Here is a 22,598-nt window from a genome sequence, read left to right as displayed (position 1 = left end):
ACATATAACATACATATTTATATATTTTGGCTTAAGCACATAAGTAAAATATGAGAGAGTAATAGCCACTCTGTCATTCATAACAAAAACATTTTAAGTTCTTACCAACTTGTAAATTCCATCTCCTGCTATCAACCACATTCTACTCCACCTTTATCAATGGCAAATATTATTAATGAAAACAATTCATGCAAGTACACATATATCAGAAAATGGGAGGGGATGGGCGCAGTGGCTCACACTTGCAATCCCAGCACTTTGTGAGGCTAAGGTGGGCAAATCACTTTAGGACAGAAGTTCAAGACCAGCCTGGCCAACATGGCGAAATCTTGTCTCTACTAAAAATACAAAAGTTAACTGGGCATGACGGTATACACCTATAAGCCCAGCTAATTGGGAGGCTGAAGCACAAGAATCACTTGAACCTGGGAAGCAGAGTTTGCAGGGAGCCAAGATTGCGAGACCTTGTCTCAAAAACAAAAACAAAAACACACAAAAAAAAAGGAGGGAAAGGAAAGTATACTACATTTAGTATAGTAAATTTCTATGGGTATTTAATCTTTAAAACAATTAAAATATGCAGGTCTTGATTAAATCTTGGTTTGCAAACACTATCCATAAAACATATCTTGGAGATAACTGGAATAATCTTATAGAATGAATATTAGATGACATTAACAAATTACTGCTGATTGGCCAGGCATGGTGGCTTACACCTGTAATCCCAACACTTTGGGAGGCCAAGGGAGGCAGACTGCCCGAGGTCAGGAGTTCAAGACCAGCCTGGCCAACATGGTGAAACTCCATCTCTACCAAAAAAAAAAAAAAAGAAAAAAAAAATTAGTCAGATGTGGTGGCACAAATCTGTAGTCCCAGCTACTCAGGAGGCTGAGGCAGGGGAATTGCTTGAACCCAGGAGGCAGAGGTTGCAGTGAACCACTGCACTCCAGCCTGCTGGGTGACAGAGCGAGACTCTGTCTCAAAAAAAAAAAAAACTACTGATTTTCTTAGACATGATAATGGTATTGTAGTTATAAAGAAGAACACTATTCTTCTGTCTTTAGGAGATGGTGCTGAAGCATTTACATTAAGTGTCATAAAGTCTGCAACCCAGGCTGGGTGTGGTGGCTCACACCTATAATCCCAGCATTTTGGGAGGCTGAGGCGGTAGATCACCAGAGGTCAGGAGTTCGAGACCAGCCTGACCAACATGGTGAAACCCCATCTCTACTAAAAATATAGTATTAGCCGTGCGTGGTGGTGCATGACTGTAATCCCAGCTACTTGGGAGGCTGAGGCAGGAGAATCACTTGAACCTGGGAGGCAGAGGTTGCAGTGAGCCGAAATAGCGCCATTGCATTCCAGCCTGAGCAACAAGAGCGAAACTCTGTTTCCAAAAAAAAAAAAAAGTCTGTAACTTAATTTCAAATGGTCCAAAAAACATATACACATACACGTTAAAAAGAGCAGAAAGTTAATTACTGTTGAATATATGAAGTGGATAGACAGGTAATCACTGTACCAGTCTTTCAAATTTTCTACATGCTTAAAATTTTCAAATTAAAAAGCTGGAAAAAGCAAGAAAGCTCCAGAGCAACTGCTTTATCATATAGCAACTAATATTCAATTATATTACGTGTGATTTTAACTTCATAGTCGAGTCACATAAGCCAGCTATCTAGTATTCCTATTTGTATCAAGGAGACATAGTAGATGGTAACAGACAAACACTATCAAAAAAGAACTAATAAGCTAAAGAAAGTTTTTTAAAATTTTTAGATATTAGTTTTTCAACATGAACTTTTTTGAAATTATCCAGTTCAAACCAACAGTTTTAAAGTCTCATACTTCAATAGTACCAGACTTTTAAAAAGTCAGTTTTTCAGTTATTGTCATAACTAAATGCTTATATAGGTAAAGCACTCAAAAATAGCATCTAGGTTGGCTTATGATCTCCTGGCAATTGATATTTGTAAATCATTGTACATCATTCTAAATATACAAAGCTGAATATGTTTCTTATAATTCGAAATAATTAAAAGTTACCACTACAGTTAATTAAATGGAAGGTTCTATAATCAAAAGATGAAAATAATGTTACTATTCTCAAAAAAACAACATTCAATCTGAGTTACTATTCGTACAGTTAAGATTAGGTTATGTTTCCACTGCTTTTTGGTAGGTTTAAAAAAACCTCAAAAGATTGCCTTTAAAAGTTAGAGACAGCCCAAGTTCTGAGAATTTGAGCTCTAAATTCACTCTCATGTTATTCACTAATGCCGGGCTGAGAGTGTTCCACAGATTTTGTAAAGGAGGAAAAGAGGTCCTTGAGTTAAAGTGACCCCTGCTGGTAAGTGATCAAAACTAACCTGAGAGGGAATATTTTTACAAATTTTAATGATGGGTTAATGGTAAGCTCAGGGAATTCAAGAACACTCAAACAGAAATTGCTTACTAAAACTGAGTTAATGAAATAATTGATTTCTTTCCTGCTATGATAAATGTACCCTTACTAGAATCTCTCAAATCATCAAACTTGTAACTAAGTATATTTTATACTTAATAGTCTGAAACTACATGAAACCTGATATGGACTAATACAGAAATATCAATATAATTTTTTACTTGAATAATGAAATAAATAACCACAATGACCTCACAACATGGATACAAGACTGACTTCGTCAAATTGCTGGCAATTTCTTCCCTTTAGGGATGCTACAACCAGGAATTTACTTGATTGCATAATCTGAAAAGTAAAAACTAACTACTCTAATTAGTCTTACTTAGTACTCTCTGCACTAACTTAAAAAGCAACATATTTCTCAATCCTATCATTTTATTTAAAAATATTTCCTCTGCCAGGTGCAGTGGCTCACGCCTGTAAATCCCAGCACTTTGGGAGGCCAAGGCAGGCGGATCACGAGGTCAGGATATCGAGACCATCCTGGCTAACATGGTGAAACCCCGTCTCTACTAAAAAATACAAAACATTAGCCAGGCGTGGTGGCAGGCACCTGTAGTCCCAGCTACTCGGGAGGCTGAGGCAGGTGAATGGCATGAACCAGGGAGGCGGAGCTTGCAGTGAGCCAAGATCATGCCACTGCACTCCAGCCTGGGCAACAGAGCGAGACTCCATCTAAAAAAAAAAATTCCTCTAAGAAACACATCAACATATTTCTGCAAAACTGGTTTTTCTAAAACTAAGTCATAGCTCTTACTTGTCACAGGAAAAATCGGAACTTGCAATTCAGATGAGACATATTTGAGAAGGTACCTCTTAAAAGACTAGTTACCAGCACAATAAATTCAATATTAGCATATATTTCACATGTCTGAGGGGTTTCTGCTAATGTAATGTCATAAGGATAAACTATAAAAGTATAAGCACTGAATGGCAGCTGTATAACTCTGCTCCATGGCTAAGGAATGAATTATACTTGAGTGAAAACATTTGTTTCCTCAAAGGGTCAATCCAACATCCTGTGTAGACTCTGGAACAGCCCAAATTCTTGAGCCTAGAGACTACATTGGAAATAGTCTATCAATCTCATGTTGCATCAGAAGCAAATGCTTCAATACTAAACTCCACGTGCTATACAAAAATTTGGTCACGAAAAATTATCATAATATGCAATATCCTCAGTAATTACTAGAAGTCAGGAACCACATCTAACTACATACTATCCATTGCATTATGTTGGTTATCAAGCTAAGAGCATACTACCTCAAATAAAAGGCACACAACAAAATTGATTAATTTAAAAGTTCAAATCCCAGCACTTTGGGAGGCTGAGGAAGGTGGATCACAAGGTCAGGAGTTTGAGACCATCCTGGCTAACACGGTGAAACCCTGTCTCTACTAAAAATACAAAAACAAAATTAGCCAGGCATGGTGGCGGGCGCCTGTAGTCCCAGCTACTTGGGAGGCTGGGGCAGGAGAATGGTGTGAACCCGGGAGGCAAAGCTTGCAGTGAGCCGAGATCGCGCCACTGCACTCCAGCCTGGGCAACAGAGCGAGACTTCGTCTCAAAAAAAAAAAAAGTTCAAAAAAGGCTATGTAAAAAAAAGGTAATCTGTTAAATGTGAATTTCTGGATATAAAAACTTAAAATGTAGACAAGTTCTTCTTCTAACTAATAAGTCAGAGTTGGTATCACAGATGAAATGATAAACTATTTAAGGCTACAGTTATTACTCATTGGTCATCTTAGAGATGACATACTGACTTACAGCTAGGAGTCCGTATGATAAACAATAAGAAGTTTTTATTTTGACAAGTCAATTGTTGCTTGGTTTTAAAGAAGAAAATAATACATAATAGGGAGTGAATATTGTCCTCCACTTATATTAAGGAAAAGACCAAAAAGCCAGTCTCCTAATTATAACTTCATAGTTTTTCAGTTTAGTAAAGGTATAATAACTTGTTCTGAGTAGCTTCTCATAGAGAACATGTCTCATAACTGTCTTAATTTTGCTTGATCAAACAGTAAATGATCCAATTAACCAAACATTTGACTAGGGTTATTCTCTCTGCTTCAGAGAAAGAAAAGCATGACACAAAAACATGATTTAAAATAATTTCAGTTTCTCTATGTAATAAATACTCCCAAGAATTACTGTTGAATAAAAAGAAATTTTAAGTGTTTTATAAGGTAAGTGCTAACCCTGACTCCTTCCAATTTATTTGAACTCCTCCAAGATAAATTAATTTTAAAACAGAACAATTCATAAAATTTGTCTTCCCAAATTATAATCTAAAATCACTAAAACAAACAAACAAAAAACCCCAAACCTTTATCAGTTTAAAATTGTTTAAAATAAAAGTGATAGAAGGAAGGAAAAGTTACCCTCTGTCAAAAGGTAGTGGGAAGAAAAGCTGCCTTTTCATCTGTAATTCTGAAAACCTAGTTCGAAGAAACTAGGTTTTACTGAGAAGAGTTTTGAGAGGAACGAGTACTAATCAATACCAAATACAGTTTTTCCTCTCGTTAGAACAAATGTTTCTCTCAAAATACCATAGGGCACAACTACTAAGTTTTTATTGAAAACAAACAAAAAACCCCAAATTTCAGAAATTGCTTCTGAGCTTGTTTTAACACTCAGTTTTCCTTTTAATCTTATAAAGACATTATTTCCAAACTAACAATTTTATTTATCTCTTTTAGAGAATAATAAAACGTTATATCTAACACTGATATGCTGATTAAAAAACATTATTTCCCTCCTCTTGAGAGGTTACAGTAGGAAATGTATTTTCTGAGAAAGTCTTAAAAATCACTTACCCATCTACTGAATAAAGTAGGAGATTATACTGGACTGCCACTTATGAGAAAGAATCACATTAATCTTCCACTAAATCCTCCTTTCTAGCTTTTCATGAGGCAGTGAAGTATTAAAACAGGATACCTCCTCACATGGACAAAGATCGGATAAGAGACCTTAGAATCCTTCTGCTGCCAGTATAAGGTTGCTTAATTTATTTCCTTCAGTAAGAATAATAATAAAAATATACATATAGCCCACTTTGCTATTTGTGAACAATAGCAAAATGTATGTTCTTTCTCAAAAGATATTCATCCAAAATACAGTTTCCCATTTCAAAAGCAACTTGAATCTGAAAATATTGCAAAGATGGAAGTGCTATAAAATGACAGTGAAGAATTACAAGCAACCAACTCATTATTCAATCAAGAATTTGGCACAATCATAAACCATGTACCATCTACTTTAATGGATCTTAATTCCCCTGCTATCAACTGAAATTCCAAATCCCAAATTGAACAATGACTAGTGCCAAAACCTGATTTTTTTCAATTTTTCTGTCTGAAAACACTATTACAAAGGAAAGCAGCAAATACTGTACCACTCTTGACATATGAGACTTGTATGTTCTATAAACTAATATATAACTTTCCCTAAACCATTATAAAACCTTTTATCCATTTCCAGGTAAGATAAACATTAATGCCTCTCTATACGTGCATTATAATAGAAGGAAAATATGTAAGTTCTCAAAATTGTTAGATGTCCAAATCCCAGTAATTACTCTTAGTAATTGCTCCATTCTTAAGAGCAATGCTTGAGAAAAAAATGTTATCTATCTAGACTTTTAAAATCAGTTTCAAGTAAGACAAACTTCCTAATCCATAATATTTATATCTCTAAAAATTGTCAATTACTAAGTACATAGAACCAAATTGTCATAACTATAGACTAGAAAGGAACTTTATGACCTGTTTTTTTAACCACATAGTAGCACTATCAATCATTATCTTTATTTTGTTACAAGATACATAGCTAATACAGTTTTTTTTGTTGTTGTTTTTTGAGACAGGGTCTTGCTCTGTTGCCCAGGTTGAAGTACAGTGGCACGATCATGACTCACAGCAGCCTAGACCTCCTGGGCTCAATGGATCCTCTCACTTCAGCCTCCCAAGTAGCTAGGACTACAGGCACATGCCACCATGCCCAGCTAAGTTTTGTATTTTTTGTAGAGACAGGGTTTCGCCATGTTGCCCAGACTGGTCTCAAACTCCTGGGCTCAAGTGATCTGCCTGCCTCAGCCTCTCAAAGTGCTGGGATTACAGATGTGAGCCACCGTGCCTGGCTCACTATAGTGTTTTGTAGTGAATTCAGATTATAGTCATTGCGTGAACCTCCTAAGAATTGTTTAAAATGAGTAAAAGGACAAGTTTCACTGATTTGTGCAAGGATGAAGGAAAATTCCATACTTGCTTTTCAATAATAGCACAAGTAGGTCTTCTGTGTCACTTTCTATCAGGGGCATATCGAATTGTTATAAAAACTGTATCAGATTAAACCAACTATTGATGTTGGAAATCAACATTTCCATTGTAATGAAATTATAAAGTTAGTATTTTGATACATTTTTACATCACTTCTTACTAATGAAATTTAAGATAGATTTACATGTAAGTATTTGCAGTGTGGAAAAGTAGATGGAGCATCAAGAAAACATAAAATATGCATACTTCTAATCAAAAGATTTATAAGTCTACTAAATCTGTGCTCTATAGAGGGGAGATATTATTGAAGAGGCAGAGTTGGTCAATACAGACTGAACATGACCTCTCTGAGATCTTTTGTTGAAAATAAATACAAATCCCAAATACTTTTATAACTTCTGTAATTTTTAAAAAATCTAATTTGGGGTTGGACATGGTGGCTCATGCCTGCAATCTCTACACTTTGGGAAGCCTAAACTGGAGGATCGCTTGAGTCCAGGAGTTTGAGACCAGCTTGGGAAACACAGGGAGATCCCATCCCTATGAAAGTTTAAAAAAAAAAACATTAGACAGGTATCATGGCGTGTGCCTATGGTCCCAGCTATTCAGGAAGCTGAGGTGGTAGGATCACCTGAGTCCAGGAGATCGAGAGGTTGCGTTGAGCTACGATCATGCCACTGACTCCAGCCTGAACGACAAAGTGAGACCCTGTCTCAAAAAGGAAAAATCTAATTTGGCATTCATATTTTTTTTCATAAAATTAGAGGTAATAATGGTGAATTAGAATTATGTCATTCAAGACTTGAACAAGAAATGATATGAACTACAATTCTTTAATAATGCTTTTTGTGGCTGGGTGCGGTGGCTCATGACTGTAATCCCAGCAATTTGGGAGGCTGGGGCAGGCGGATCACCTGAGGTCAGGAGTTCGAGACCAGCCTGGTCAACATGGCGAAATCCTATCTCTACTAAAAATACAAAAAAATTTGCCGGGCATGGTGATGGTCACCTGTAATCCCAGCTACTCAAGAGGCTGAGGCAAGAGAATTGCTTGAATCCGGGAGTCAGAGGTTTCAGTGTGCCGAGATCGCACCATTGCACTCCAACCTGGGCGACAGAGTGGGACTCCATCTTAAAAAATAAACAAAAAAACACACTTTTGTGGGGGGGAATAGTGAAGCTCAACAAAGATAGAAGGAAAATAAAAGTATTTAAGACAAGCAGGGGATGGAATTTTCCTTCATCCTTACACAAATCAGTAAAACTTGTCCTTTTATTCATTCTGAAAAATTCTTAGGATGTTCACCCAATGACTGTAATCCAAAATCATTACACAACGATAAATTATAATACAAAGGGAAAACACTTGAAATTTTAAAAGCTGCTCATTAAGAACAATCTGAAATTAATGAAAACATATATAGAAACATCTTTGTTTTATTTTTCAATTAGTGAACTTCTGGTCATTAAAAAAAACAAACAAACAAACAAACAAAAAAAAAACACCCTAGCTTCCCGTTCTTCTGTGTATTAATTCATAGGCAAAACCATAAGGCTCTGCAAGTTCTTTTACTTCTTAATATCTGGGGTATCTTAATTTGAAACTTCTTTCCTCTGCCTTTGAATGATGGAGGATTTTTAAAACAAGTACCAGAACACACTGGAATGTCACCACTCAGTGCTTTGATGTTACTTTAGTATAACAAATACTATTCACTCCAAAAACTTACCTCCAATCCTCCTCTACTTAATAATCCTTTAATGTTTTAAATATTATTGCCATCTTGTCATTTTAGCAAACATGGTGTTAATACTGTATACTCTAGCTCCCTAACCATAATATCATATCCCCAAAGTTCTAGTGAATTAGGGCCTCTAATGTTAAGGATTTCAACTGTTACGAATCACTTCTGCCTTACCACTACCAAAGTAACTTGCCACAAGTCCAAGAATGCTTATTCCAGGACCATACATCCTTTTGAATCCTCTCCCTACCCAGGAGTAGTCTAGCAATCAAGATCAAAGGACCTATACTAAGTCTAGCAATCTAACTGACAAGTAAGTGAAGGTACTTGAAAATTACAAAAATTATCCCATCAACTGGTGAATTAGGTAGCCATATAGCTGGACTTCATGAAAGTGGGAAACTGCCAGACAGAATGAGTGTCTCAGAAAGTAAAACTTTATGAGTGTATGGAATAAACAGCACTGGGAATGATATATATGTGGGTAAATAATGTATATATTTTTTCTCATTTTAAAGTTCTTTAAAGTATTAATAGTGGTTGTCTTGAGATGACAGAAAAATGAGAGACTCTTCATCATTTTCCTTTTCTGTACCTTAGAAATTCCAAGATAAACATAGACTACTTGCTCGATATTACTCCTTTGCCTCAACAGATTCTTCCTCCACACTGCTCTGGATATCAGGAAGCTGACCTATATGGGTCACATCAAAAACTCTCTTGTCCTCAAGATTCTACTTTGGTATAACTGATAGGAAGTAGTAAAATTCCAGGAGTTTGAAGAAAGAAAAAAAAAAAGAGAGAGGCTAGAGTACATCACTTCTTCTCCAATGGGAAAAGTTGAATTAAGAATTATTCATAAATAGTTGTGAACAATAAACCAAATGCCTACAGAGATGTAGAAATTTCCATACTGACATAACTAAATACATAAATAAAATTACTTAGCATTATCTAGTCTTAAATAATATATTTTTTGAGAGGAGAAAATAAAAATTATTTTTAGCATATTATACATACTATATTCCTTAATTTAAGCTATAGCCTAGATAATATTATAAAACAAAGTATAGCCTAATAGCAGCACATTCTATGAATTGATGAAGTTGAATTATCTATATTTAAATTTTGGGGTCTTTGATATTTAGCCATTACTTTTAATTTCAATAAATGTCTCAATTTAAATTAAATATCACTTCAATTAATCATAAAATATCTTACCCAAAAATAACTTAAGGTACATAATAGTCAATAAAAGGCAAAGTTATCTGAAGCTATCAAAGTACGTATCTTACCTTGGCTTACAATCATATAGCCATCTAGACCAAGACATAGGTTTGATAGAAATAGTAACTGCACTTAAAGGGATGACTATACAACACTACCTTTTCATATAGAACTGGGTAAAAACCACAAAAATAATACAACTAAATATGAAGATTAGTTGTAACATATCACAATCAACTATGTAGTAGAATTTGAAAAATGTAAATACATAAACATATATATGTATATACATATATTTTTTATTTTACCTGTTTTGCAATTTCTCTTAAACAGGCTACTCCTTGTTCAAAATTAGGGAAAGCTACCGAGCCATACTTTTGGTATTCAGGGACTGGTCTGATTTTTATTGTAGCTTCTGTTATTACACCAAGAGTTCCTGAAAAAAAGAAGGGGGAATAATCCAGTACATCACATGACAATTTCCTAAATCATATTTAAATCTATTTAATCTATTAATTCAATTTATTATGCATATTTAAATTTATGACATCTACCTGGGGAATAATGGCTACTCTAGTCATTCTAGAAAAAATTATAAAATTAAGCAAATTTTATAATTTCCCAAAAAAGCTTGAGGAATATGCTTTACTTAGTTATGTACAAATATTTTGCAACATTTTAAAGTAAAGTTTCTTCAAGAAGGTTACTTTTAAATGGTTGTTAAAGTATTACAACTTACTAAAATAAAAAAAAATCAAAAAACAATGGATTCTTATGTCTTATATGTATTCAGACTAAAGTGTATTTTGATATTTGTGCTTATTTTTAGTCTTAAAAACAATTTATTGGGGGAAAAAACCCTAACCTTCAATGAGAATCTAAGATAATACAAGAAATCTGAGGAAATATTATCTCGCTTTTTTCCCTAAGAATTAACACAAAGAAAAGATAAAGGCATTACTGAGATGCCCTTTTAAGAAACAAAAAACACCAGATGGAGACAAAGTAGTTATTATAAACGTCTAACATAAGATGACCACCAATAAAAGAAATGCTCTTTAAAAAGAAAAATACATAAACATACACACAAATTAAAAAATGAAAAAACAAAAGTAAAAAAAGATTTTTTAAAAATGCTCTTTTCTTTTTCATAAGGGTAAGGACTAATTAGAGAGGAAAAAATAAGTTAAACTATTATATTCACAAAGCCAAGCTTTTCAAATGAATGGTTTCTGATGTACAAATGTTAGAAATTAATAACGCTATTAGTAAATTTTCTGAGCATCATTTTAAAAAAAGAATAAAGAAGGGGAGAACTCTTTGAAACTGCAGATCTTCATAACACAAGAAATTTTAAAGTTTTGCAAAAACCAAAGCTTCCAATAAGTTTACAATATAATTGAAACAACTTGTCAATATATAACACAGGATTAAAAACTAAGACAAGTCTATGAAAAGCAAACTACATTAGATCACAACATATTCACCACTATATAAACATGATTTCCTACTGAGGTTATAAAATAATTATGACTTGTATGATCATAAAAGCTTTGCAAGTTTGGCTTCATAAATATTTTAATACAAAATAGATATACCTTACAAAATTTAAAAGAGAACAAAAGTGACTAAACGTTCTCTTTTGTTTTAGCATCTTTACTGAGACATAATTTACAGACAAAATTCAACCATTTAAAGTGCAAAATACATTTATTTTTTTATTTTTTTGAATTTTTGAGATGGAGTTTCGCTCTTGTTGCCCAGGCTAGAGTGCAATGGCATGATCTCGGCTCACCACAACCTCCGCCTCCCTGGTTCAAGTAAATTCTCCTGCCTCAGCCTCCCGAGTAGCTGGGATTACAGACATGCACCACCATACCTGGCTAATTTTGTATTTTTAGTAGAGACAGGGCTTCTCCATGTTGGTCAGGCTGGTCTTGAACTCCTGACCTCAGGTGATCTACCCACCTCGGCCTCCCAAAGTGCTGGGATTACAGGCGTGAGCCACTGCGCCCAGCCCCAAAATACAATGTTTTGTGTATATTCACAGACATGTGCAACTGTCATTACAATCTAAGTTTAGAACATTTTCATCATCCCCCAAAAGAAACCATATCCACTAAACAAACCCTCTCCATTTCCACTCCCACACTCTAGCCATAGGCAACCACAAATCTATTTTCTATCTACACAATAGACTTGCCTATTCTGGACATTTCACGTAAAAGGAATCTCATAATATCTGGCCTTGTGAGTGGCTTATTTTACTTACCAAATGTTTTCAAGGTTCATCCATGCTATAGCACGTATTAATATTTCATTACTTTTTAATTCCCAAATATTATTCCACTGTATAGTATAACTCATTTTGTTTATCTCTTTATCAGTTGATGAACATATGGAGTTCTACTTTTTGGCTACTATTAATAATGCTGCAATGAACATACATGTACTAGTTTTTATGTGGACACACGTTTTCCTTTCTCTTGAATATCTATGTAAAGACTTTCTTAATTTCAGAAAAAAAATTGATCCTATTCCATGTAATACCCTGACCCCAGCTACCTTTTCCCAAGGCTAAGTTCCAGGTGAGTGCAGCTGGGAGGTAGTACTCCCCTGTAGCTCCAGGCCCCAACTGGTGGGACAAAAGCTCTACCTTGAGGGTAGCACACTAAAACTGGGGTCCCAATGCCCTTGCCCTGGCTCATAAAGGGCTGGTTTCTTGCCAGGAGAAGCAAACCTAGATAACCTAATTTCCTACCCCACTTTCTCCCAGCATTCAGCTCCTAAAGCAGAGGTGTTACTCAGATAGAAACATGCCATTGTCCCCACCCCTAACTCCTGAGCCATGGTTCAGAGATTCTCTCTGGGGAGAGAAACAGGTCATAAGACAGATAGCTGCTAATCTCTTTCCAACGTAAATGACTTTATTTGCAACAGAGCATGGTGAAGTCCAAGTACAAGGACATTCTCAAAAACAGTGAATGATGTGGTAAAAAGGTAACTGGGAAGACACAGGTAGATTCACTAGAGATACAGCCTAAAATGCAGCCCATCTAGTTTGCCTATGAGACAATGCTCAGGAGGACCCCTCTTGTGCTCCTCCAAAAAATCCCAAACACTAACCTCCAGAACTATCCCTTCTAAAGTGTCTGATTTTGATTGGATTATTCTGGATTATTCTGATGACAATGTCACATCATTAAAGATTATAAATGAAGATAAACTATTAAGATGAATCAAATGGAAATTCTGGAGTTGAAAAGCAAAATAATTGAACAATTCACTAGAAGGGCTTAACAACAGATGGTCTCTGGCAAAAGAATGAATATCAAACTTGAAGATAGATGTATAGAGATTACGCAATATGAAGAACAGAGAGAACAATGGATGGTGCCTCAGAGAAATGCAGGAAACCATTAAGCACAGCAATTTATGTGTAACGGGAGTAGTGGAAGAAAAGCAGAGAAAGGAGCAGAAAAAATTATTCAAAGAAAGAATGGCTGAAAACTTCCTAAATTTATTAAAAACCAATAACCTATACATCAAGGGAGCTCAACAAATTGCTCAAAGGAGCAATACAAAGATATCCATAGACAGACACATCATAGCAGGAATGCTAAAAGTCAAAGGCAAGAGAAAAATCTTGAAAACAGCAAGAGAAAAATGACTCATCAATTACAAGAGAAAACTCATAAAGTTAACAGCTGACTTATCAGCAGAAACAATGAAAGTCAGACAGTGGTGGGATAATATATTCAAAATGCTGAAAGGGGGAAAAATGTGTCAACATCCAGCAGTTACCTTTCAAAAATGAAAACAAAATAAAGACATTCCCAGATAAACAAAAGCTGAGAGGACTTCATTGCTGGAAAACAGGCTTACGATAAATACTAAAGGAAGTTCTTCAAATTAAAAGCAGGTGACCCCAAACAGTAATTCAAATTAACATATACAAAAAAAGAGCCCTTTTGAGTCTTCTTCTATTTTACATAATTACAAAAGATAGTATTAATGCATATTTCTTCTCACATCTGATTTAAAAAACACTGGTATGAAACAATACATATATGATGTATTTTTGGATCTATAACATATACAAATGTGATATATGTGCCAATACTAGCACAAAAGAAGCAAGTGAAAGTAAAGCTCTATTGGGCTAAGGATACGATTACAGATGGTAATGTAAACCCCCAGGAACAAATGAAGAGAAGCACAAAGGATAAACAAAATGGGTAATATAAAAAAAAGTTCTATGTCTAGAAATGTTGAGTATCCCTTATCTGAAATGTTTAGGACCAGATGTGTTTTCAATTTGGGATTTTTTGAATTTTGGAATATATGCATTCTACTTACCAGCTGAGCATCCCAAATCCAAAAATCCAAAATCCAAAATGCTCCATGGAGCATTTCCTTTGAGTGTCAAGTCAGTGCTCAAAAAGTCTCAAATTTTGGAGCATTTTGGATTTTGGATTTTCATGTTTGGATGCTCAACCTGTACTTGCTCTCCTTTCTTCTTTCAGCTTCTTTGAAAGCCAATTATATATAGTAGTAACGTTAGCAATGTATTGTTGGTTTGTAACACTGGTTACTAAGGAGGTAACTCAAAAAAGTATACAGAAAAACATCACTAAGGAAATTAAAATGCTACATTAGAAAATACTCACTTAAGGCAAAAGAAAGCAATAATCACAAACTACAGAAACAAAAAGACATGAGACCTACAGAGGGGGGAAAAAAAAGCAGACATAAAGCAGACATAAATTCAACCATACCAATAACAACATTAAACGTGAATGGACTAAACAGAAGAACAGACAGAGATAGTGAGATTGTTTTTTAAAAAGATCCAACTATTTGCTATCTACAGAATCTACACTTTAAATTCAGAGATATGACTAGATCGAAAGAAAGAATATATATAATACAAACAGCAACCACAAGAAAGCTGGAGTGACTATATACTAATATCAGACAAAACAGACTGAAACAAAATATTACTAGCTATTAAGAGGGGCATTTTATAATGATAAGCCATAAGGAAGGCAAAACAACAAATATAAACAGAATGCACCTAATAACAAGGCACAGAAATATATGAAGTAATAACTGACAGAAATGAAGGGAGAAATAGATAATTCAACAATAACAGTTTGAGACGTCAATGCCCCATTTTCAATAATGGACATAACAACTAGGCACAAGACCAAGAAGGCAATAGAGGACTTTTACACTATAAACCAATTAGACCTAACAGTATAGAACACTCCACCCAACAACAGAAGAATGTACATTTATTTCAAGTGCTCACAGAACATTCTCCAGGATAAACTACATGCTAGCAAGGTCATAAAATAAACTTGAACAAATTTCCCAAGACTGAAATAATACAAAGTACATTCTCAAGCCACATGGAATGAAATAAGAAACTAATATGAAAGAAATTGGAAAGCTAGCTAATACGTGAAAATTAAACAATACACTACTAAACAATCAACGAGTCAAAGAAGAAATCAATACGGAAACTGGAAAACAGTTTGAGAAGAATGGAAAGGAAGATACAATATACCAAAACTTATCAGATAAGATAAAGCAATACCTAGAGAGAATTGTGATGGTAAATGTCTGTATACATTTTTTAAAATCTCAAATAGCCTAATCTTCTACCTTAAGCTACTGGAAAAAGAAGAGCAAACTACATCTAACGCAAGCAGACAGAAGAAATTATTAGAGATTAGAGGTGAAATTAATGAGATCAAGGATAGCAAATCAATGAAACCAAAAGGTAGTTCTCCAAAAAGATCAATAAAATTAACAAATCTTTAGCTAACGTGACTGAGAAAAAAAGAGAAAGGACACAAATCACTAGAACTGGAAATAAAATAGGGGATATTACTAGTAATCTCACAAAAATAAAAAGGATTATAAAGGAACACTATGAACAACTGTATAGCAATAAATTACATAACTTAAGACAAAATAGGAAAATTTCTAGAAAGACACAAACTACTGAAACTGACTCAAGAAGACAATCTGAATTATTAATTCCAACTAGTAATCCAAAAAATCCTCACAAAGAAAAGTCCAAGCCCAGAAGATTCACTACTGAATATCACCAAGCACTTTACAATTGGTTGTAAAGAATTAATAGCAATTCTTTACAAACTCTTTGACAAAGTAGAAGAGGAGGAAACACTTTCCAACTCCTTCTATGAAGCCAGTGTCTCAAAACCACCAAAGACATCACAAGAAAAGAAAATGACAGATCAATCTGTTATAAAGATGGGTGCAAAAAAACAAAATACTAAACAAAATATTATTAACCAAATCCAACAATATATAAAAATAATTAGGCCAGGCGCAGCGGCTCATGCCTGTAATCCCAGCACTTTGGGAGGCCAAGGCAGGCGGATCACCTCAGGTCAGGAGTTTGAGACCAACCTGGAGAAACCCCATCTCCACTAAAAATACAAAATTAGCCAGGCATGGTGGCTCACGCCTGTAATCCCAGCTACTCAGGAGGCTGAGGCAGGACAATTGCTTGAACCCGGCAGGCGGAGGTTGCGGTGAGCCGAGACTGTGCCATTGCACTCCAGCCTGAGCAACAAGAGTGAAACTCCATCTTAAAAAAAAAACAAAAAAAAAATTATATACCATAACCAAGTTTAGCCCAGGAATGAAAGGATGGTTTAACATCCAAAAGTCAATTAATGTAATAAAACATATCAGCAGAATAAAAAACAAAAATGATATTAGCAACTCAATAAAGAAAATGCATTTGATAAATCCAACATCTGTTATGATCAAAACACTCAATTGACTAGAAAAAGAAGAGAACTTCTTCAAACTGATTAAGGTCATCTATGAAAAACCCACATCTAACATCATACTTACTGGGGATAGCCTGGATGCTTTCCCCCTAAGATCAGGAATAAGACAAAGATTTCTGCTCTTGCCACTTCTATTTAATGTTATATGGGATGTTCTAGCCCAGGCAAAAGAAAGAAGCAGTATCCAGATTGGAAAAGAAGTAAATCTATCTCTACAGATGATGTGATCTTGCATATAGAAAATGCTAATGAATCCACTAACAGAACTTAAAAAAAGGAATTCAGCAAGGTTGCAGGGTACAAGAATCAACTGTATTTCTACACACTTGCAATGAACAATCAAAAAGAAAATTTTAAAAAATTCCATTTACAATAGCATCAAAAAGAATAAAACAAAGACGTGCCCAACTTACACCTTGAAAACTGTGAAACATTGTTAAAGATCGAAATAATTGAAAATATATCTCATACTCATGGATTGGAAGACTCAACATTGTTAAGATGGCACTACTCCCCAAATTGATCTAACTGACCTACAGATTCAATGCAAAGTCTATTAGAATCCAAGCTGACTTCACTGTAGAAATTGACAAGCTAATTCTCTAATTCATATGGAATTGCAAGAGACCCAGAACAGCCAAGACAATATCAAAAAAGAACAACAAAGAAGGACTCAGACTTCCTGACTTTTAAAATGTGCTAAAACTCAAAAGTAATCAAGTCAATATGGTACTGGCATAAGGACAGACTTAGCAATCAATGGGAAAAAAATGAAGAATCCAGAAATAACCATGCTGACTTTGCCAAAAGTGCCATGGCCATTCAGAAGGGGAAAGAACAGACTTTTCTAAAATGATGATGGAACAAATGTACATCTACACACAAAAGAATGAAGTTGGATCCTTACACCTCACACCAAATACAAAAATTAACTCGAATCAAAAACCTAATACAAGAACTAAAATTATAAAACTCTGAGAAGAAGCCATAGGGGTAAATCTTCATGACCTTGAATTGGGCATTGGATACTCAGATATGACAACAAATACACAAGCAACTAAAGGAAAAAATAGATAATTTGACTTTGCCAAAATTTCAAGTTTTTGCACTTCAAAAGACACCATCAAGAAACTGATGAGAGGAAATATTTGCAAACCATTTATCTGACAAAGACTTATATCTAGAACACAGACTTCTTATAATTATGTAATAAAGACAAATAATTTTAAAATGGTCAAAGAATCTGAGTAGCATTCTGCTGACAAAATATACAAATGGCCAATAAACACATGAAAAGATGCTCACCATAATTAGTCATCTAGAAACAAAAATCAAAATACAAGGAGACCCCACTTCATCCCTACTGTAATGGCTACTATTTAAAAAAGGTTAAAAGTCAGTGTTGCCAAGGATGTGGAGAAAATGGGACGGTCATTTACTGCTTGTGGGATTGTAAAATGGTGCAACCATGCTAAAAAACAGTCTGGCTATTCTTCAAATGGTGAAACATAGGGTTATGACTTATATGGCCAGCAACTCCACTCCTAGGCTATAAACCCCCCAAAATAAAAATATGTCACACAAAAGTTTGTACACAAATATTTAATGCAGCACAATTCATAACAGCCAAAATGTGGAAACAATCTCAGTAATGAATGGAGTAACAGAATGTGGAATATGCATGCGGTGGAATATTATTCAGTTATAAAAAAAGGAATGAAGTACTAATACACGCTAGAACTGTTGAATCTTTAAAATGTGGTAAGTGAAAGAAGCCAGTCATAAGATTACATATTATATAATTCCATTTCTGTGTAACTTCCAGAACAGGCAAATCTATAGAAACCAAAAGAAGATCAGTAGTTGCTTACGGCTTGGGGTAGGATTGCTGGGGAGCTGGAGGGAGGAATGGTGATAGCTAAAAGATACAGTTTCTTTTTGAGGTGAACTTCTAAAACTGTCAGAAGAGGCAAAGGGTTGACAGGTTACCTATTAATACTATGCTGTCTTATCCAGCAACACAGAATTATCTACCATATCTATTCTTTCTCACCAAGACAAGTAGTATCACTTTAATTTGCTAATTTCCTTCCACTATACTGACAATGTCACTAAGATTATCGGTCATTCTTTCCACTCTTCTCAACACTTCTAGAAATTCCTGATATCTTGGAATTAACATCTCATGTTCACAATTAGTTCTTGTTACAAATAAATTGGAAATCTGTCAGGCAGAAATTTCTAAAGGCATGAATCATCTCTTCTATTTGCTCTAATCTGCCCACAGACTATGGAAAACTTTAATAACCACTTGATCAAACTCAAAACTCAGATTTGAATGAAAGATTGAAATTCATTAAAGAAGGTGAATATAAACTCTGACTTTAACCAGGAAAACATTTCTATTCAAAACCAAACTCCAAGTTCTAAGCTTTTGGTGAAGTATTTCCTAAATTCTAAGAAATGAAGACATTTGAGAATATTTCTTTGAATCACAGCATTATAATCTAAATATAACCCAAAGACAAAATTGACCACCACTTAAATGCCAACCAACAGGAGTTTGGTTAAATACATCAGGGCATGTTCAATGAATGGAATATCATGCAGCTGTCAAAAAGAATGAACTGGCTCTAAATGTAATGAGCAAAGAGTAGTAAACTCTCATTTTTAAAAATTATATACATACATGGCTATGATAGATACAGGAGGCAGATAAGAGAGGGTCCCAGAGAATCTCTAATCTGCTCCACAAGTGTTTACATCAGATGCTTTTGTGCAGATGAGGGAACCTACCCAAGGCCTTGTCTGGGCATGCCCACAGTGGACTGGGGGACTACCTGTGCACTGGGAGAGTGGGGTGCAGCCACCAGGAATGTGTGTCTTGTGCAGGGGGAAGAAGCCTGGGCTCTTCAGCTTGTGCATGTGGTGGCCTGGTTTTGATCTGTGAGGTGGGAGCCCGTTGGCGGAACCCCTTTTTTTGCTGAGAGCTTTTTTTAAGTAACTTCCGCTCTCCTCACCTTTCAACGTGTCTGCATGGCTAATTTTTTCCTAGTCATACAACAAGATTTTAGCTGAGCTAAGGAGCAAAAATCCTGCATCAGTTATATGTAGCAATAGTGTTGACTCTGGACAGGGAAGATGCCTGAAAGACAGGGATAGGAGGCAAATTTTTCCCTATAACATTCTTGAGTAACTTCTGAATTTCCTATGTTTCTACATAGCCAAATTTTATAAATGTACAAGTTATTACTTATTCAAAAAGTTTATTCTTAAATGTACATACTGTTATATTAACAAACTTTCTTTAAAATTTCTCACTCTACATCAAAATTCTAAGGTACTAGTAAGAAGGCATCATGACTTAAATTTCTGTATATTGCTTCATATATATGCTGTAGGCAATCTAAAAGTGAAACTCACCATAAATCTATAAATGAGACTTTTAAAACTTAGTAGTATAAAATGAGACACTGCATTATTGCAAGGTTAATGAAATGATCGAGGTGAGTCTGTGCAACAAGCCAGCTAGGAATTCTGCATGGTCCCAGTGTAAGATAAAAATCCATCCAGGTCCCAAATGCAGTTTGACAGGGGTAGCTTCCATTCTGACTTATGTTCAAACTCAGCCAATCACAAATGGATATTCCAAATTCACTGCATCAAAAGGCCAATTTCTGTGGAGTTTTAATGTATTTATTGATTCTTTTGTTCTGGGAATATTATCTCAATAGAGCGATATAAAACTAAATTATTTATTACTTAATTATATGTATGTTATGCCAGTATTTTATATTCACTTTATATAATTGTTTCCAAATAACTCCATGGCAATGTGACATCAGAGAGGCTTGTATGTCATTCACTTTCCATTCTGCTTAAAAAAAAATAGTGTCAATAAATTTAAGAATTTTCTGTTTTATAATTTTCAAATATGTTTGTTCTCAAAGAAAACTGAAGGCTTCAAACGCCATTTGATAAAAAATGCAAGTATTTGCTTGAAGTAACTCTCATAATTTGAAAATATATTCTCAGGACTTAAGGATTAAGAACAGCAGGCATTTGATTATGAATCTTTTCTCTCCCTCTATTTTCTTCAACTCCCCAAAATATAAAAATCAACAAGGAAAACAAAGCTACACAGGACCTAGATCTTCAGCATACAAGGAAACAAAAAACACTGCAACTTTCAAATTACCTCTAAGTAGAGATAAAAAGAAAAAATTTCAACAGATTACCTGTAGTCTTCCAGCTGCTATAAGCTTATAAGGATGAAAAGTAAATAAAAGGAGTCTTATTAAAAGACTACACACAAAAAGTAGAGAGTAACAGAGGAACTGGAGGAAGTACAGCCAAAATTACTCCCAGAAAACAAAAGTGCAACAATAATGCCAAAATATTATACAGGACTTGGTAGTCCACAGCCCTGGCTACGGGAAGAAGTTTGAAAATGGGAGGAACCAGAAATGGCTGCCTTGGAGAAGCAAGATGTGCAGACGTGTGCACATGCAAAAGCATGCGGACTCCTTGCAGACAAGCCAGTAAAGAGAAAGAATAAAGTAATAAAGAGAAACTAAAGACCCTATAGAAATGAAAGAGAAACAAGATATGCCAACTCTTCCTTCATTAAAAATGCCACCATTTATAAACAAACAGTATAGCAGAGGGTAGAAGTGTCAGGAAAGAACACTCTCAAAATAGGAGCCCTTTCCAAGTAACCAATAGGACTAGAAAAAGGCAGACCAGATCTGTAAACAAAACAACTACAAAAGTCAGAAAATGCCAATAAAAACATTACTATTGGTGAAAAGTCTCGACCCTAAAACCAACCATGATCCTGAAGAAAGCTGTAACACAACACGAATTAAATATAGTCAATCAAGCAATCAGGGGTATGAAAAAATACCTTGAATCAGAAATACAAACAAACAAAAACCAACAACAAGAAATGAAACAAGAGCTGACTAAACTGAGGAAAGAAACAGAACCAAAAAAAGGTACATAAAAAGTAAAGGCTATGTTATAAACTACCCAAAGGAGAATACAAAATAGATTCAAATTAAAACTTAATAAAGGGCATTGAAAAAAAAAAAATAATAATCAAGAGAATGAAAATTAAGAAGTCAGAGAAAAAGGGTCAGAGAAAAAGTGACTGAAATGGAAAACTAGCAAAGAAAGTCAAACATATGTATAATGAATATCCCTGAGGATGAAAACGGAAACAATGAAAAGAAAAAAACAACACAATCCTAATATTTAACACTACAATCCAAAAAAACTTTACAGAAATAAAAGGAGACCTGAATCTACAAATAGAAAGGGTCCAGTGGGTACTGAAGCAAAATAACCTAGGCCTATCAACTCTAAGTTGCAAAAGTATTAGACTTCAGCAATCAAGAAAAAAAATCCTCAAGGCCTCCAGGCAAAAAGAGAAAATTAGTCTACTAAGAAAATTAAACAGGTATCATATTTCTTTAAAATAGTGTATAAAATCGAAGTAACAGTGGAAACAGCATTTTCAAGAAACTTAAAGAAATTAATGACCAAAAGGTATATCCACTCAAGCTGTCCTTCAAGTATCATAGCCACAGAAAACCAGGGAATATATATTCCTGATGTGCCTTTCCTGAGGAACATACCAAAGGATGATCCTCATTTAAGCAAAGAATAACTAGTGAAACTTTAAAAAAGAACTGACATTGAGTATTTAATCTCTTTAATTGTAGACAAAGACTAAAAAAATTGTGAGTCATGGGTTAAAAAGCAAAAATGTACTTTTTTAAATAGAAGGACAAATCCATATATAGTAAATACCATATATAGAAACCGAATGGAAAGCATTTCAAATGCTTGAATATTTATTATATTTTTCATTATACTGCTCATGTTATAGCATATAAAATAGGAGAAAGCTACTTGTCGAAAAAGTCATTATGAAATATTCATAAAACAAAACAAGACAAACACATTAAACTTAATATGGTTAATCACATATAGAACTTAGTGGGGTGGAGAAAATAGGTTTTTGGAGAGTAATACTTTCAA

General features: G+C 34.7%; 1 protein-coding gene across 4 annotated transcripts in view; it reads right to left on the bottom strand.

Moving 5' to 3' along the window:
• Window positions 1–22,598, bottom strand: part of AGPS (alkylglycerone phosphate synthase) — a 160,267-nt gene that overhangs the window by 53,945 nt on the left and 83,724 nt on the right. For all 4 annotated transcript variants that reach the window (XR_012421267.1, XM_005573575.4, XM_045367311.2 and 1 more), the window contains one exon: window positions 10,029–10,156. Coding sequence is in view for 3 of the 4 variants with exons in the window: in XM_005573575.4 (XP_005573632.2) it covers window positions 10,029–10,156 (128 nt within the window). In the remaining variant the exon portion in view is untranslated. The remainder of the gene's footprint in view (window positions 1–10,028; window positions 10,157–22,598) is intronic.

The sequence above is a fragment of the Macaca fascicularis genome, chromosome 12 (genome assembly GCF_037993035.2).
Source record: "Macaca fascicularis isolate 582-1 chromosome 12, T2T-MFA8v1.1".
In the NCBI taxonomy this organism is placed as follows: domain Eukaryota; kingdom Metazoa; phylum Chordata; class Mammalia; order Primates; family Cercopithecidae; genus Macaca; species Macaca fascicularis.
The sequence above is the reverse complement of the archived record's forward strand: the minus strand, read 5'-3'. Positions and strand labels throughout refer to the sequence as shown.